General features: G+C 49.8%; 1 protein-coding gene across 1 annotated transcript in view; it reads left to right on the top strand.

Moving 5' to 3' along the window:
* LOC105419477 (CUB and sushi domain-containing protein 1) overlaps nucleotides 1–17,500 on the top strand; it is a 284,673-nt gene that overhangs the window by 217,998 nt on the left and 49,175 nt on the right. The window contains 12 exon segments of the mRNA XM_074084929.1: nucleotides 1,311–1,449; nucleotides 3,834–4,021; nucleotides 5,708–5,902; nucleotides 14,026–14,142; nucleotides 14,671–14,784; nucleotides 15,525–15,620; nucleotides 15,779–15,846; nucleotides 15,848–15,890; nucleotides 15,893–15,982; nucleotides 16,234–16,358; nucleotides 16,450–16,546; nucleotides 17,453–17,500. The exon segment at nucleotides 17,453–17,500 is cut by the window's right edge and continues 57 nt beyond it. Coding sequence (XP_073941030.1) covers nucleotides 1,311–1,449; nucleotides 3,834–4,021; nucleotides 5,708–5,902; nucleotides 14,026–14,142; nucleotides 14,671–14,784; nucleotides 15,525–15,620; nucleotides 15,779–15,846; nucleotides 15,848–15,890; nucleotides 15,893–15,982; nucleotides 16,234–16,358; nucleotides 16,450–16,546; nucleotides 17,453–17,500 — 1,320 coding nt within the window.

Raw genomic sequence — 17,500 nt, 5'->3', positions numbered from 1 at the left:
AACCAGATTCACATCAACTGATATCAGTGTTTTATTGCCATTTCAGTTTAGATTGTTATTAAGAGATTTGGGTTTTGTAACTTGGAAATCTAATCTAATCTAATCTAATCTAATCTAATCTAATCTAATTACACCTCATTTGGTCAGATTGAGTTCTCTTTTATTGCTGATTTGAAATGACAGTAAAGGTCATTGTGGTCGAGTGTGTAGACGTTCTTGTCTGTTGTTGGTCACAAGGCGATGAGGAAAAGTGATGAGTGGAACGGGTTTGATGGGACTTTTCTGACCCTGACTGCTTCAGTGAGACAGGGTTAACCCTAACCCTGACCCCGACCCTGACCCCGACCCTGACCCTGACCCTGACCCCAACCCTGACCCAGACCCTGACCCCGACCCCGACCCTAACCCTGACCCCAACCCTGACCCTGACCCTGACCCCAACCCTGACCCTGACCCTGACCCCAACCCCGACCCTGACCCTAACCCTAACCCTAACCCTAACCCTGACCCTGACCCTGACCCCGACCCCGACCCAGACCCTAACCCTGACCCCGACCCTGACCCCAACCCTGACCCTGACCCTAACCCTGACCCTGACCCTGACCCTGACCCTGACCCTGACCCCGACCCCGACCCTGACCCTCTCTTGTCAGCTATAACTATTGGGGAGCCATTTAACCGTAGACTAACTCTAACTAACTAACACTAACCTTTTCTTTGTAAAACGCTGACCTGCGTCTTCTCACCAAGCTGGATCAGCCCCAGAGCCTTAAATCTGGTAGCTCCGCCCCCCGGTACCGAACCAGTGGGGTTACGTTAGCATGAGAGGCCATAAGCTGCTTCATTATCACCATACTGGGGCAGCTAATGGTGCCTTTGTTCACCTCTGCTGATAACCTGCCCCCCCCCTCACCAAACTGCTGCTTCAGTCCATCCATCTGTCTCCTGCCAATATCTTGCTGCTCTTTCAGGCTTGTTAGCACCACTAGGGGTGATTCTTTCCCCTAATTGCCCCCAGACTTACCCAGTGTAACTAAATCTCACCCTCCCTCTAACTCTATTTGTTCTTTCTACCCTGACTGGCTATCTGAGGACATTAGCATTAGCAACATCAGTGCTCCACGGGGGGCAATTCTCCTGTTTCCTAACCAACTGCTGCCACACTTCCCATCACCATCAAAATCACTTCCTCTCGCTCTGCCCCTGGGGGGGTATATACGGTCAACCTGGGGGTGATAGGAGCTCCAAATGATGTCAGACTCTGGGCTGTGTAATGATCTGTACCCCCCACTGTGACTGTCTGTTTCTAGCAACATGCGGAGGAAACGTCAGCGGACCCTCTGGGGTAATTCTCTCACCCAACTACCCCCAACCCTACCCTCCGGGTAAAGAGTGTGACTGGAGGATCAGAGTCAGCCCTGACTTTGTTATTGCCCTCATATTCAAGAGGTAAGAGTCCAAAGATGGTGAACGGCAGAGCAGGTGAACGGCAGCGCAGGTGAACGGCAGCGCAGGTGAACGACAGAGCAGGTGAACGGCAGCGCAGGTGAACGGCAGCGCAGCTGAACGGCAGCGCAGGTGAACGGCAGCGCAGGTGAACGGCAGAGCAGGTGAACGGCAGAGCAGGTGAACGGCAGAGCAGCTGAACGGCAGCGCAGGTGAACGGCAGCGCAGGTGAACGGCAGAGCAGCTGAACGGCAGAGCAGGTGAACGGCAGAGCAGGTGAACGGCAGAGCAGCTGAACGGCAGAGCAGCTGAACGGCAGAGCAGGTGAACGGCAGCGCAGGTGAACGGCAGCGCAGCTGAACGGCAGCGCAGGTGAACGGCAGAGCAGCTGAACGGCAGAGCAGGTGAACGGCAGAGCAGCTGAACGGCAGAGCAGGTGAACGGCAGAGCAGCTGAACGGCAGAGCAGGTGAACGGCAGAGCAGGTGAACGGCAGAGCAGGTGAACGGCAGCGCAGGTGAACGGCAGCGCAGCTGAACGGCAGAGCAGCTGAACGGCAGCGCAGGTGAACGGCAGCGCAGCTGAACGGCAGCGCAGGTGAACGGCAGCGCAGCTGAACGGCAGCGCAGGTGAACGGCAGCGCAGGTGAACGGCAGCGCAGCTGAACGGCAGCGCAGGTGAACGGCAGCGCAGGTCAACGGCAGCGCAGCTGAACGGCAGCGCAGGTGAACGGCAGCGCAGGTCAACTGCAGCGCAGGTGAACGGCAGCGCAGGTGAACGGCAGCGCAGGTGAACGGCAGAGCAGGTGAACGGCAGAGCAGGTGAACGGCAGCGCAGCTGAACGGCAGAGCAGGTGAACGGCAGCGCAGGTGAACGGCAGCGCAGCTGAACGGCAGCGCAGGTGAACGGCAGCGCAGGTGAACGGCAGCGCAGGTGAACGGCAGCGTAGCAGTGGTCAGAGACAAAGGTCGTTTAGTCTGATGTTAATTACTGTGAGGTCACCAAACACACGTTTCTCGTGCACCAATAAAACTTCATTAGTCTGAATCAAACTCCTCAGAATAGGAATAAAAGTGCTTCATGATTATTATATTGTATATTATTATATGATTATTCTACTGTAATCTGGAGCCTCAAATCAGACATTTTTCAATCGACAATGTTTTTGTTTTAGCTGGTTGATCCATTCATTAATTTCCTGGCTCATGAATTAGCTTGAGAAGCTTTGGCAGCAGCTCCGTTTGAGGGTGACTCTGCTTTACTGGAGCCTGACTGAAGAGGACGGCGTTTATTCCCCTCCTGCGTCCTGATGGTGTCTCAGAGCTGAACATTTCCACGCTGGCTGGCGGCTCTGAAGCAGCCGTAAAACCAGTCCCAACATGTAGGAGCGGAGATTAAAGCTGCGTTTCAACGCCAAAGGAGGAAAATGACCCAATTTTAGTTTCTCAGCTGTAAAGATAATTCCATTCTGTTGTTTTCCTTTTAATTAAGTGATGGCTTTAGTGGCTGTTTTATTGTAGCATTTCCTTGTGTGTATTGTTGTATTTATTAAAATTACTTCAATAGGAACGTTGAACAAATCAAAACAAATCTCACTTTCTTTTTATTTCAAGTGTAATTAAAGCGCCACTTTTGTCCTTTATGATGAGAAGCATCCCAGCAACAGTCCGTAGGGGTCCGTAAATGTCCTGATTAGGCCTCCGTGCCTTCTAAAGACATACAAGTTTTTAATTATTGACACTTAATAGCTCGTAGGTGTAAAAGTGGTGGTAAATGGTGGTTCTCAGTTCTCAAGGCTGCTCAGCAGAGATTAATAGAATAGATTTAAATAATAATTATAATGTACTGTTAAACTGCTTTCAGATAATGAGAATATAAAGTGTGTCTCCTAATCTAAATGCCTCAGTCTGTGATATCTATTACAGATCTGGAGATGGGTCTAGGGTGCTAACTGCCCTTACAGTGTCCACAAAAAGCAACGCTGCCGTCATGTTCTGGCCCCACCAGATCTTTGTTCTTTTCTGACATTTAGTAGCTTTGGCTCTCCGACCCTGGATGTATCAGTAAAGCAGGAGGTATTAGCATGGATCATTTTAAGGCTTTGTCAGTGCAGAATGGGCTTATGTGCAGTTAAGCCCATTCTGCAGCAGATAAAAACACCGGGATTAAACCTGAGCACTCGCTGCCTTTTCCTCTCTTTGTTTACGTGAGATCCTTTAAGATCAATGACACTAAATGTCACTGTCGCCTGGATATTAAATGGTAGAAGGGAGGGTTACTAGCAAAGTACCATTTTTAGAGGATAATATTTGGAGAGGATTTGGTTTTAAACAACACATCCATGCACACTAGACGTCTTGAAACTTGTGTTTTTTATTTCCTCCCCAGTTTCAACATGGAGCCCAGTTACGACTTCCTCCACATCTACGAGGGGGGAGACTCTAACGGGCCATTGCTAGCCAGTCTTCAAGGGAACCAGGCCCCGGAGAGAATCGAGAGCAGCAGCAACAGTCTCTTCCTGGCATTCAGATCTGATGCCTCCCTGGGAATGTCTGGCTTTGCCATTGAGTACCGAGGTGATTAGGCCCGAACATTTCTTGATACCATCGTTGGCGTTTTCCTGCAGGGTCACAATCAAAGAGTCAAGACAACTAATATGTCTGAGATGATGGCCGAATATTCAGAGACCATCTAACCTGGACATGGGTGCTCAACCAGTTCACTTGCATCTCCTTGTTGAGTTTTTATTGCTCTTAGTTAGTAGCAATAAAATATCCCAAAACACCTGGTCAAAGTTGTGAAAAGTCGCCGTGCACTCAGACACAGTCACACCTGCCTCCTGCCACCGTGTTTCCACAGGAACATCTCCCAACTGAGGGTCAGATTCCTTCCAGAATAATCTGGAAAGCGGGAGCTCTCCATAAATGGCGAAAATTCACACAAATTCACACTTAAAAGAAAAAAAACACAATAGATCCCAGTAAAGATGACAGAATCAAGTGTTTAACCTCATCTTAAAATATTACTTTCTGTAAATATGAATCACCGATGTGACATTAAAGAGATTACTGTAAAATTCTGTAAAGGGAAAACAGGCATGCTAATTAGCTGCTTGCTAGTTGCTGATGACTACATGAACTCACTTGGTTTTAGACCACATCTTAGTTGTAAAGGCTCTCCTTACAGCTATATTTATTGATTTGTTCTTTTATTTTCATTATTATTATTTTCTGTACCGAGGCAGCATTAGAGCAGTTACTCGTGTAAGAATCAATGTTCTGCCTGGGGGGCTTCAGAGGCCTGTCCCGCCTTTACTCCAGGAGCGGACTGCATATAAAGGGATGAGATTGCTGCCACAAAGGTGCAGAAAAACACTTCAGCTCCCATCGGCAACATCCTTTTTTATTAGTAACTACGGCTCTACGTTCAATAATCTGCTCCTTTATGTGTCTACGCACAATCTCCCCGGCCTTTTTGTGTGACCCACCCCTTAGTTTACTTGGAGTCATTCAGTCCGTATGCAGACATGCTAACAAAGCTAACAGGCTATCGTTCTAGACGTCATTGTGTCAATGAACTCTGTTTTCTGTCTCCGCTTGAGTTGTGCGAGCGTGCAGGACACAAGTGAGCCGAGTTCTCCGGGGCGACAGGAGTCATTAAACCAGTGTGGAACTCATGATTTCTGGATTACTCGCCCCAGATTAGATTTGCCTTGTCAACTTTTATAGGCTCTTCTTTTCTCTTGTTTCTCTCACTCCATTTCATTCTAATTAAAACAAGATTATCTCCGTGTGTGTTGTCTGCCGCAGCACGCTGTCTCCAGCTCTGTACTTCTGTCATGAATTCACCACCTTTCATCTGCCATCTCTTTAATTAATGTGCAGCCTTAATCATCTCCCTTACACCCCCATCCTGCCCTCCACCTTTTATTTTGCTCTTTCTGTGCGTGTGGCAGTTTGCTTTTGTCAGGCCCAATATCTAATTGTTATTGGGTGATCACAGTCGAGCAAACGAGCTGGCTCACAGTCGTGTGTGCTTGTCTTGTAGGTCTTTGTTCTCTTTCATGATTCACTCTGTAACCTTGCTGCTTCATCTGGCGTATGAGAAGCTAATTAAGGCTACTAAACATAGAGAATGCAAGTCAGCCTTTTGTCTAAGTTTGGGCACAAATAAATATATATCTATTTACACGTATCTGATAACTGCACAAATTAATTGAGCCAAACAAGTCAATTAAGACCAAATCCCTCTGCCCTCCACAGAAAAACCACGGGAGTCCTGCTTTGACCCCGGGACCATCATGAATGCCAGTCGGACGGGTTACGACTACAAGCTGGGGTCACAGGTCTCATACAACTGTCACCGTGGTTACGTAACCATTGGCGGAGACACCATCACCTGCGTCATGGGCCACGATGGAAAGCCGGTTTGGGACAAATCTCTTCCTTCATGTAAAGGTAGAATAAACACGTGTCCAGTGAAACAGCCCATCAGCCTTTAAAACGTATCAAATCACACATCGACTGCAGCTGGGAAGCGTCTCATGTGAGACAGTCGGTCAGAGGTTCCACGGTGGAGTTCAGTGGTGTCACAGTGCAAAAACAGACGTGCATCACGACGCTTCCATCTGTGCTGCTGAGCTGATGAATCACTTAAAAGTCTTGATTGGGAGCTCTGATTGCATATTTACCCTCCGATCATTAACTGAGTGAGTGCTGCCGTCTGAGATGCTGCACGTAATTGACAGTGGTGTCGCCTCAACTGGCTGCATAGCACTGAAAATAAGCAATTTGGAACCATAACTCATGAGTGTAATTAGGTTTAATTGAGTAATTAATAATCCAGTTTCATATGTACAGACTAGAAAACATATGGAAACGTAACAAGGTTGATGGAGGCACGTGAAGAGGGACCCTCAAGCTTTGTGTAGGTCTGTGTATGTGATGCTGTTGCCCTCAAAGTGCTGCAGGATTTTAGTTCCAGGATTACAAGTGTGTCATTACCAACACATCCCTTGACACCACCTGCACCTCCACCCAACTCTGCCTCCAGTCAAGAAGAAAAGGTCACAGCAAATGACTAAAGGTCACAGCAAATGACTAATTCATCTGCACTTAAACCTGCAGCGAGCCAAAATAGACTGCAGTGGTGACTGTTGTGTGACTTCAGTCTGCAGGTAAAACTGGCATCACTCTGTGTGTGTGCGCGTGTGTGTGTGTGTTTGTGTGTGTGTGTGTGTGTGTGTGTGTTGGGGGCTATGCGTCTGTGTAAACTATCAGTAGGCTCTCTGACTGATTGACACCTCAGAGGACCAACAAAGTGACACCTGCCAACCTGCCACTCAGAATATGGCATCAGGAGAGAGTGTGTGTATGTATGCATGTGTGTGAGTGTGTGTGCACGTTTGTACATTTCTGCAAGTGATAAGAAGAGGAGGGGATTTTAGAATGAGTACAATGGACACACATAGGAGTCAGAGGGAGAGCTCTGACTCGGACCGACCTCTTTGGTCTTATTATTACACCCCAAATTGTTGATATCGACGCCATTTAAAATGGGACCGACCTTCTGTAAATCTGCTGCATTAACTTTAACTCTTCTCTCTCCAACTCTGACAAAACAGTGTGCAGTGTCACATATGCTATATGTTCTTATTCAATGTATAGATCTGACCCTGACCCTGACCCTGACCCTCTAACCCTGACCCTGACCCTAACCCTGACCCTAACCCTGACCCTGACCCTGACCCTGACCTGACCATAACCCTAACCCTCTAACCCTGACCCTGACCTAACCCTAACCCTCTAACCCTGACCCTGACCCTAACCCTGACCCTAACCCTAACCCTGACCCTGACCCTGACCCTGACCCTGACCCTAACCCTAACCCTCTAACCCTGACCCTGACCCTGACCCTAACCCTGACCCTGACCCTCACCCCGACCCTGATATCAAGTGTGTGTGTTCTCGAGAAAAATAGTGCTTCCTGAGAATAATTCGGTGTTTTATTTACCCTCCGTCACACTCAGACATTCATAAGAAGAAGCCCTGTATTGAAATATTATTCAGACTTAAATCTATTAGTGAAACAGACCATAATGATCCCCCATAAAATTAGAGTGGTTTTGACACAGTTTCTCCATTTTATTACTCATTTATGTTGATATTGTAGTTGCGGTGTGACCCAGAATGGACGTTCATCACAACGGTTTCCTCTCTTTCATCGGCCGAGGTCTCGGGAAGTCACCCCAGAAATTCCAGAAATTCCAGTTCTTCCCATCCATCTTTCCCTTCGCTCCCCCCACACACCTCACACTGCCTTCTCCCCATACAGGGAAGTTTCTGTCTGTCTTTAGGCAACTCCTGGGGCTTTTAGACCAAACTCATTAGATGGGGTGAGACCTCTTTAAATAATACATCTCCACTTACACTTCCCCCGTCTCCACTCTTCCGCCCTTCCATCCCAGCCCACACAGAATTCCTTGCTCTCCTCCTCTGTACCTCCTTCCTTTCATCTTCCTTTTTCATCCTTCTCTTATTCTACCTTCCTCCTCCTCCTTAGTCTGTGTCTGATTTACTTTATATTTTTGTCTCACCAGTTCTTCCCACACACATACACACATGCCCCTCCCATCTCAAATGCTCTTTTATTGGTTTCCATGGTAACTAAGAGCTGGTGCGAGAAAGAAGGAATTCTCTGTGACTGTTGATAGGGATTTTGTGCATGTGTGCATGTGTTTGTGCGTGTGTGTGAGAGAGAGAGAGTTAAATGTGAGGCAGAGCTATTCCAGAGTGCCACCTAGAGGCAGGATTCATGCCGACTAACCACACATGCTTGAATTCAGCGTAAGTGCAGAATATTCCGGAAAATCTACAGGAACGCTTCCTCACTGCATTCGCTGCATTATCTGCTCTTCAATATGTGCTTGTTCATAAAAATAGTTCCTCTTAAGGTCCAATTTAAATCCTTTTACTGTTTAATAATTTTCTACTTCTTAACCATTCAAAATCAGACATCTAAATGGTCACAAATAAGCTTTGAATAATTAGCTAAGGCTTCTTTTAGATGTGTAGGGAAGAACCAGCCGTGCATTCATTCCCCTCTGCCTACTTTATGTTGGAGGCAAAGCAGCGCCCCAGTAGGGGGTGCTGCGACCCCCACGGGAACTTGTTATGGCCTTCTTCTTTTCTCTTTTTAAGGTAACATTAAATTCTCAAATTCTCTTCTGAGCTCGTAGAAACAAGCAAAGTAACACGTTACTGTAACGGGATTACACCGGACCGTAATGCCGTAATGTATCGCGTTACATTTGTAATCACATTACAGTTACTCTAAGACAAAAAAATGAGTTTCCGTAACATCCTGAGGAAATGACAGGGGAGAGGACCACTATCATTAGACAGGAAACCTTTTCGGCGTATGGGTCCACTCCCGCTGACGCCTGGACGAGCCACAACAAAAGCTACGGTATTTCGGCACGAGTGCCCACTGGACTAACCCGGGAAATGTGTGATGTCATAGCGACGGTATTGACCTCAACGGGTCAGATTTTATTAAAGCTTTCAAAATGTATGAGCTGGTGCAAGATTCAGACGAGGAGATTGAGGAAGATGAAGATGGGAAGGTCACAGATGTTGAGGGTCTTCTCTCTAGTGTTACCGAGTCAGAGGGACCCCCCCCCCACTCCCCATGGGAAGTGTTCTGCCCTCTGGAATAAAAGCAGCCGTTCTCCTGTGGCATCTCAAGGTGTGCAAAAGGAAACTCCGAGTACCAACAACAGAAAGATGGAACTCCTTCCACCTGCCCAGCATCAGTGACGTTCCCATCTCGGAGTGGAACTCTCTGCACTCCACTAGAATTGAACGGGAATCTCACTTCCTGGAGGAACCCTGCACAGCAAAGATGCTCTCCTTGCTGCTGCTTTAAACCAGGGTTTAAAATGTGCTGGCTGAACGAAGGGAGGAGAGCTTAAAGACCTCTGAGCGTCGCCTCGCCACGAGCAGGTTGTACGTACGCCTCAGAGACCCGCCTCCAGCACAAGTTAGAGCCGCTTTGTGACTTTGATGAGGAGGATCTAGCCCCCCACGTCATTGACTTGTTGCTGACAGGGTGAGAGACGCGATCCTGCACCGTTTCCCCACAATAGAGACACAACCTAGCGACACCCTCTAGTGCGGCAGTAGCCTGGGCAGCCTGGTCCTGACTCCAGGAGGAACCGGTTGCTTTGAGAGCCTCCTCCTGCTGAGGTATAACCATTCCTTTGATAAGCATGTTGAGTAGGATGAAATAAAAAACTGCTGTAAAGCTGTAGTTCAGTCGTACGGTTCAAATTACATTCATATGCAGTGTTAAGTTAGTTTTCATTGAAGTCATTGTGTGATTTGTGATAAGGGCCTTTGACTTAGTTGATTTATTGATAGAATTTACCGGGTGGTCGGACAGACGACTTCTTTTAAATTATGTCGTCAAAAAATGTATTTGATCTGGGCAGCGCAGTCTCAAGGTTCCAACTATATGTTGCTCACTGGCAGTCGAGTTATGGTACTTTTTGGAAGTCACTACCCCAACGCTGCACGTGGGGAGTCTGGTAGGTTTCTGACTGAAATCATATATCTCCTGCCACAGCTCCACGTGAGGTTGCTACAAATGGGTCGTTAGGTGCTACGACCAATCAGAGCATGTGGACGTGACCAGAGTAGAGGCAGCGTGAGCAACGCCAGGATCATAGTCTTTCTTCTTCCTTTTTGCTTTTTGAATACAAAGTAATGCTTTAACGACCCGGCAGAACATCAGCGGCGTGCACATCGCATTGTTTAGAGGCCCGGTACAGCCGCTGGCCACGCCCACTGAGGGAAGGTCACGCCCACTTATGGAAGACCGCACCCACTGATGGAAGGCCACACCCACTGAGGGGAGGTCACGCCCACTTATGGAAGGCCACGTCCACTGAGGGAAGGCCACATCCACTGATGGGAGACCACGCCCATTTATGGAAGGCCACGCCCACTGAGGGAAGGTCACGTCCACTGAGGGAAGGTCATGCCCACTGAGGGGAGGTCACGCCCACTGAGGGGAGGTCACGTCCACTGAGGGAAGGTCACACCCACTGAGGGAAGGTCACGCCCACTGAGGGGAGGTCACGTCCACTGAGGGAAGGTCACACCCACTGAGGGAAGGTCACGCCCACTGAGGGGAGGTCACGTCCACTGAGGGAAGGTCACACCCACTGAGGGGAGGTCACGTCCACTGAGGGAAGGTCACGCCCACTGAGGGGAGGTCACGCCCACTGAGGGGAGGTCACGCTCACTGAGGGAAGGTCACACCCACTGAGGGAAGGTCACGCCCACTGAGGGAAGGTCACGCCCACTGAGGGAAGGGTGGGGTGTGAACACGGCCGGCCGGTTCTGCTCCCCCCATTGGCAGTGGTACTGCAGCACCAAGTTCTGATCTATAGCTTCCCTTGTTTCCATAAATGTATATAGCCTCAATTAGAATCAATAAAAAGGATGGAATCAGTATTTTAAATTGTTATCAATGCACGGTTTCACCCTCCGTCACTTCCTAAAGACTTTTATGTTTGCGTTGAACAGTAAAAGAGAAAACAAGACCGAGACAAGGATTCTGAACGCCGGGCCTAAAGGGCTGTTGGCAGCGTTTGTTCTCGTCTCCACGTGTAACCGAAACACGTGTAAAGACTTTTGTACCATCGAGGCTTTAGTAGGTCAAGACAGGACCTCAGCAGCTGAGCATTAAACACTCAATCCACAATATGTCCAACAATGTCACGGCTGAGCTCTGCTGACCACACAGACGGAACTGCGCTCTCCACCCAACACCTCCACTCTGGACGCTGTGGATGCCATTTCCCTGCTTCCTCCTGTTGTGCTGGGGAACTACGCTCCTTCACAGCCATGTCAGGCTCAGCAGCCGGACTCCACAGGAAGCTGAGTGAAGAGGAGCTGAATCTTTGTGTTTCATTCAGAAGTGGCACCTGCTGACACACTGACACTAAAGTATCCACCCACCTGTGAATGCATCATTCTCCCAGTCTTATGAGGACGCTATGCCCTGATTTATCCAGCTGAGGCACAGGTGTTTCTTTAATGCACCTGGTGCAGATGTTACCTTTGCCATGCAAGCTAGAACACCCACCACCTCTGTGTAGCCACAAGCTATGGTTATAAAAATGTAATAGACATTTGCTCTCCGTATAAATTCCAATGCCAATTGTGGGCAGCCAGCAAATTATGAAGATGACTCTGGAATGTTGGACCTTTCTTACACACATATATTCATACAGGTGAAGTTTATCATGTAAATAATGCATGTGCAGGTTGGTACCGGGGTAAATATATCACATGATGGTTAAAGGGTGAGGGTTAGGCTCCTGATTCCTGGAATAAAGCGAACCCTTGTGCCTCCACATGACTCCACTGGAAACAGTCTGAGGACATAGAGATCCAGATGCTGCCCTCAACATTTATTAGCTTCATGTCTCCTTATTCAGATGAGTTGAAATTGTGTGGTTCATGTCTACAACTGACCTGTCACCATCAGATCATTTCTCGGGGTCAAAGAGCATCCCCGTGAATACGGCGCTGGCTTCTTCTCTGATGGCTTTAGCGGCATTTGTCCGGACTATTACTGCTGTAATAACCATCTGTGAAATTACACCCATTAACAGCGACATGGAGACCTTGGACCCAGGCAGAAAGCTGATTGGTGCAGAGCTCTGTCTGGATCCACCTTTGGCATCTCCAGCCTTTGATCCTCTGCACCACCATGTTAGGGTCAGGGTGCAGGCTGCTGTTGAGCACCGAGACTTGGTAGAAGGCCTGATTAGGGCAGAAATCGGTCTGCTCCCAACTCAAATCTCACACTGTGCTCGTGCTCAGCAGGAATTAAATTAATTTAGTCACGTTTGTTCATGTTCTTTTGTCTTTTTGAGAAAGAAACAGTAATTGAATTTAGACCTCAACAAAAATTTTGAGTAATAAGTTTTATTCCCCTGCACCTTGTTCGACCCAGTTCCTACCTTCCCTTCGACATGACCCATAACCACCACCCCCTCTGGTCCTCCAACCCCTCTGGTCCTCCAACTCCTCTGGTCCTCCAACCTCTCTGGTCCTCCAACCCCTCTGGTCCTCCAACCCCTCTGGTCCTCCAACCCCTCTGGTCCTCCAACCTCTCTGGTCTTCCAACACCTTTGGTCCTCCAACCCCTCTGGTCCTCCAACCTCTCTGGTCCTCCAACCTCTCTGGTCCTCCAACCCCTCTGGTCCTCCAACCTCTCTGGTCCTCCAACCTCTCTGGTCCTCCAACCTCTCTGGTCCTCCAACACCTCTGGTCCTCCAACCCCTCTGGTCCTCCAACCTCTCTGGTCTTCCAACACCTTTGGTCCTCCAACCCCTCTGGTCCTCCAACCCCTCTGGTCCTCCAACCCCTCTGGTCCTCCAACCTCTCTGGTCCTCCAACCCCTCTGGTCCTCCAACCCCTCTGGTCCACCAACCTCTCTGGTCCTCCAACCTCTCTGGTCCTCCACCCCCTCTGGTCCTCCAACACCTCTGGTCCTCCAACCCCTCTGGTCCTCCAACCCCTCTGGTCCTCCACCTCTGGTCCTCCAACCCCTCTGGTCTTCCAACCCCTCTGGTCCTCCACCCCCTCTGGTCCTCCAACCCCTCTGGTCCTCCAACCTCTCTGGTCCTCCAACCTCTCTGGTCCTCCAACCTCTCTGGTCCTCCAACACCTCTGGTCCTCCACCCCCTCTGGTCCTCCAACCCCTCTGGTCCTCCAACCCCTCTGGTCCTCCACCCCCTCTGGTCCTCCAACCTCTCTGGTCCTCCAACACCTTTGGTCCTCCAACCCCTCTGGTCCTCCAACACCTTTGGTCCTCCAACCCCTCTGGTCTTCCAACTCCTCTGGTCCTCCACCTCTGGTCCTCCAACCCCTCTGGTCTTCCAACTCCTCTGGTCCTCCAACCTCTCTGGTCCTCCACCTCTGGTCCTCCAACACCTCTGGTCCTCTACCTCTGGTCCTCCAACCCCTCTGGTCCTCCAACCCCTCTGGTCCTCCAACCCCTCTGGTCCTCCAACCTCTCTGGTCCTCCAACCCCTCTGGCCCTCCAACCCCTCTGGTCCTCCAACCCCTCTGGTCCTCCAACCCCTCTGGTCCTCCAACTCCTCTGGTCCTCCAACCTCTCTGGTCCTCCACCTCTGGTCCTCTACCTCTGGTCCTGAGGAGATGATGTAAACCAACATACGTATGAGTGCCCTCTCTTTGATCCTTCTGACCCCAGAGAAGTTGATCCGACTCCCAGCAGAGCAGCCAGCGAGCTGCACCATTAGTTAGGCCATCATGGGAAAATGCCACTCTTTGTGTTTCTTTGTATCATGCTACATATTTAAAAGTCCGGTTGTACTTGCTGGCCTTTTATTTCAAGTTGCCCTTTTTCAGCGACTCCATGTTGCATCGGTCCTCAGCTTTCAGTGAATATTAACAGATGTGGCATTTTGAAGTTTTGTAATCAACATGATGTAGACATTTGAATTTGTCCAAGCTTAAATCATGTCTTTGCCCTAAAGCTCCATGTGGAGGACAGTATGGAGGATCTGAAGGGGTGGTGCTGTCTCCAAACTTTCCTCTGAACTACACCACCAGGCAGACCTGCTCCTACTACATCAGCGTGTCACCACAGTTTGGTGAGTGCCAGCATGGGGCCGGCACGGGGGCAGCACGGGGCCAGCACGGGGCCAGACCGGGGCCAGCACGGGGCCGGCACGGGGCCAGCACGGGGCCAGACCGGGGCCAGACCGGGGCCAGCACGGGGCCAGCACGGGGGCAGCACGGGGGCATCACGGGGCCGGCACGGGGCCAGACCGGGGCCAGACCGGGGCCGGCACGGGGCCGGCACGGGGCCAGACTGGGGCCAGACCGGGGCCAGCACGGGGCCAGCACGGGGCCGGCACGGGGCCAGCACGGGGCCAGACCGGGGCCAGCACGGGGCCGGCACGGGGGCAGCCGGCACGGGGCCAGACTGGGGCCAGCACGGGGCCAGCACGGGGCCAGCACGGGGCCAGCACGGGGCCAGCATGGGGCCAGCATGGGGCCAGCACGGGGCCAGCACGGGGCCAGCATGGGGCCAGCATGGGGCCAGCATGCATCCGATGGAAACGGTGACCTGGACACGGTGGGAACAACTGCTTCATGTTTGCATTTCTGTTCCTCAGTGGTCTTTGGGCAGTTTGCGGTTTTCCAAACGGCGATGAACGACTCGGTGGAGCTGTTCGATGGAGCCAACGACCATTCCCGACTGCTCAGCTCCCTGGCCGGCTCACATTCAGGTGAGGGTCCTAATCGCAGGTCTAAACTTCTGGAGCACAGAGGTTGAACTGTATGGAACGAATACTGTTCTTTAAAATGAAAAAAGGCAGCTAACTATCGATTAAGCTAACTAGCAGCTAACTAGCAGCTAACTATCGATTAAGCTAACTAGCAGCTAACTAGCAGCTAACTATCGATTAAGCTGCTCATGAGCAGATGTGCTCATGTTGCCTCAGAGTTCTGTGTCTGTTGCATCTTTTGGCCAGAGGCTACGCTACAGGGAACTCCCTCTGGAAGTGACATTCACTTATTTTCTTTAGAAATCTGTGCTTTAAAATATTCTCTGTAATGTTTATTCTGCCGTGTTCGTACAAAGAGGTGAATTTCTTCAGTAAACAGCAACCCTACGGAGTATTAAAGCATCTGAGTGGGGATCAAAACCAAAACATAAATATATCTAAATAGATATGATAGTTCTTCTGGGCTTACTTTTTTACACCGGGCTGTCTTATTTTTGTATTTTAATGTTTGTTTTGTACTTTAGCTGAATGAAATGGGATCTTAATATCATCTAGATGTAACATATTCATAGATGAAGATTTATCCACAGTTTGTGTTGCACCAATAAACAAGTTGCTCTAACGACCGTAGCATGCTAACAAATCATGCTAACATTTGGTCATTCCATCATGTGGGTTTGCAGGTTATCCTTTGGGTCGAAAATTTCATGTATGTTATATTCCTGTTTTACTTTTCCCAGGAGAGACTTTGCCGCTGGCAACTTCCAATCAGATCATGCTGCGCTTTAATGCTAAGAGCGGCCAGTCAGCCAGAGGGCTTCCACTTTGTCTACCAGGTAACGTTCAGCTTGTTTTTTGCATCTCATCATCATTCTCTCCTAGAAAACCACACGTGACATCCTTAAATCAAGGTTGACCCGAAGGTCTCTACCTATGGACCGTAAAGGTTTCTGCTTCTCTCTGACATTATTTATGGTCGTGCCTTTTGCCGCAGCTGTGCCTCGCACCAGCGACAGCCAGTGCAGCTCCGTCCCAGAGCCTCGGTACGGCAGGCGGATCGGTTTCTGAGTTCTCAGCTGGCTCCGTGGTCCGGTTTGAATGCAGTCCGGTTACTTGCTGAAAGGATCCAGCGCCATTCAGTGCCAGGCCATGCCAGGCGCTCTGGCACAGTGGAACGCCACGGCGCCGACCTGTATAGGTATTCTGCCTGACTTTGTTGTGATATTTCTGAGAGCCACCGCGGAACCGCGCGAGCTGGAAAGGCAGGAAAAGAACCAGATTAACTGCATGAAACCGCCTCTGCTGAGAGCAGATATCTGGGTGTCACCTCCAGTTCGACAGTAAATAATGTCAGTTAGCGTATTCAGAGCTACGTTCCAGCGAACCTCCTGCTCCGTTCCTGCTGGAATTAATCAAATTTGCTGGGAAAAAACGACATTTTCTGTCTAGTTCCCTGCAGCGGCAATTTGACTGAGCGTCGCGGCACAGTTCTGTCCCCTGGCTTCCCAGAACCGTATCCAAACAGCCTCAACTGTCTCTGGAGGATCCACGTCAGCGAAGGGGCCGGGATCCAGGTACACACCCGGGGATCAGTCCCAACACTTGTGTGGAAAAGGCCCTTTAACATGGAGACTCCAGCGCTCATTCTCATTGTCTGCCCTTCAGATCCAAGTCATCACCTTTGCTACTGAGCATAACTGGGATTCTCTGGAGATCTACGACGGAGGAGACATGACAGCTCCTAAATTAGGGTCATTTTCTGGTAGGAGAATAAGCTCTGACACACAAAAGCACACGTGAACAGGCATTCATGGACACACACACCAACACTGCAGGGGACCTGTGATGGATGAAATATGACAGCTGTTAAACCATAAACACACACACACACACACGTAGATTGACAAGATATAAACACACACCAGGACACTCGGGCACGCACGTATCCATTCCGGAGGGTGTGATGAATTGTGGTGTGACAGGTTGTGAAATATAGATATGCAGGGGTAGAATACACTCCAGAGTCCTTTGATGGATGCGCTCTAACGCCATAACTGTGGTACATCCTAAACACGCCTATACTTATATGTTTTAAAACTATATTATTTAGATTTACATGCAGTGAGACGGGGGCGAGACAGGGAGGGAGCCAGGGGAAGTGTTCCACCACAAGGCTGAACGGAAGGAAAGGAAGGAAAACAGCGTGGGGACAAAGATCATCCAACCCTTCACATTTCCCAGCAGAGTTTCCCTGTGACCTGCCCCGAGCATATACCTGTCACACACCTGTCACACACCTGTCACACACAAAACACACCACCCACAAGGCAGCCCACTTGTTAACCTCCCGCTCCTCACTGCCGCACACAACACACACACACACACACACACACACACACACCACACACACACGGTGGTCCCTTCGTAACAAGGATCTCCGGGGAGCGGCCCACCGTAACCATGGTGATCAGCCGATGGCCTTGGAGCAGCTCCGCTGAAGCTGATGAGGAGAGCTTCCAATAGGAAAATAAGATTTCCTACATTTGTTTCACTTGCAGAGAAATTCCTTCCGGAGAATTGGGATGTAAAATTGATTTGCTTGTTGAACCCTTTTAAATGAAACTGCTTCTGTTTCCCTTGCTTGACTGTCTCCTCCCCCTCCATCCAGGAACCACGGCTCCAGCCCTCCTCAACTCCACGTCAAACCAGCTTCTGC

Source organism: Takifugu rubripes, chromosome 13, assembly GCF_901000725.2.
Source record: "Takifugu rubripes chromosome 13, fTakRub1.2, whole genome shotgun sequence".
Lineage (NCBI taxonomy): Eukaryota > Metazoa > Chordata > Actinopteri > Tetraodontiformes > Tetraodontidae > Takifugu > Takifugu rubripes.
Note: the sequence above shows the minus strand (reverse complement) of the source record. Positions and strands in the feature narration are given on the sequence as shown.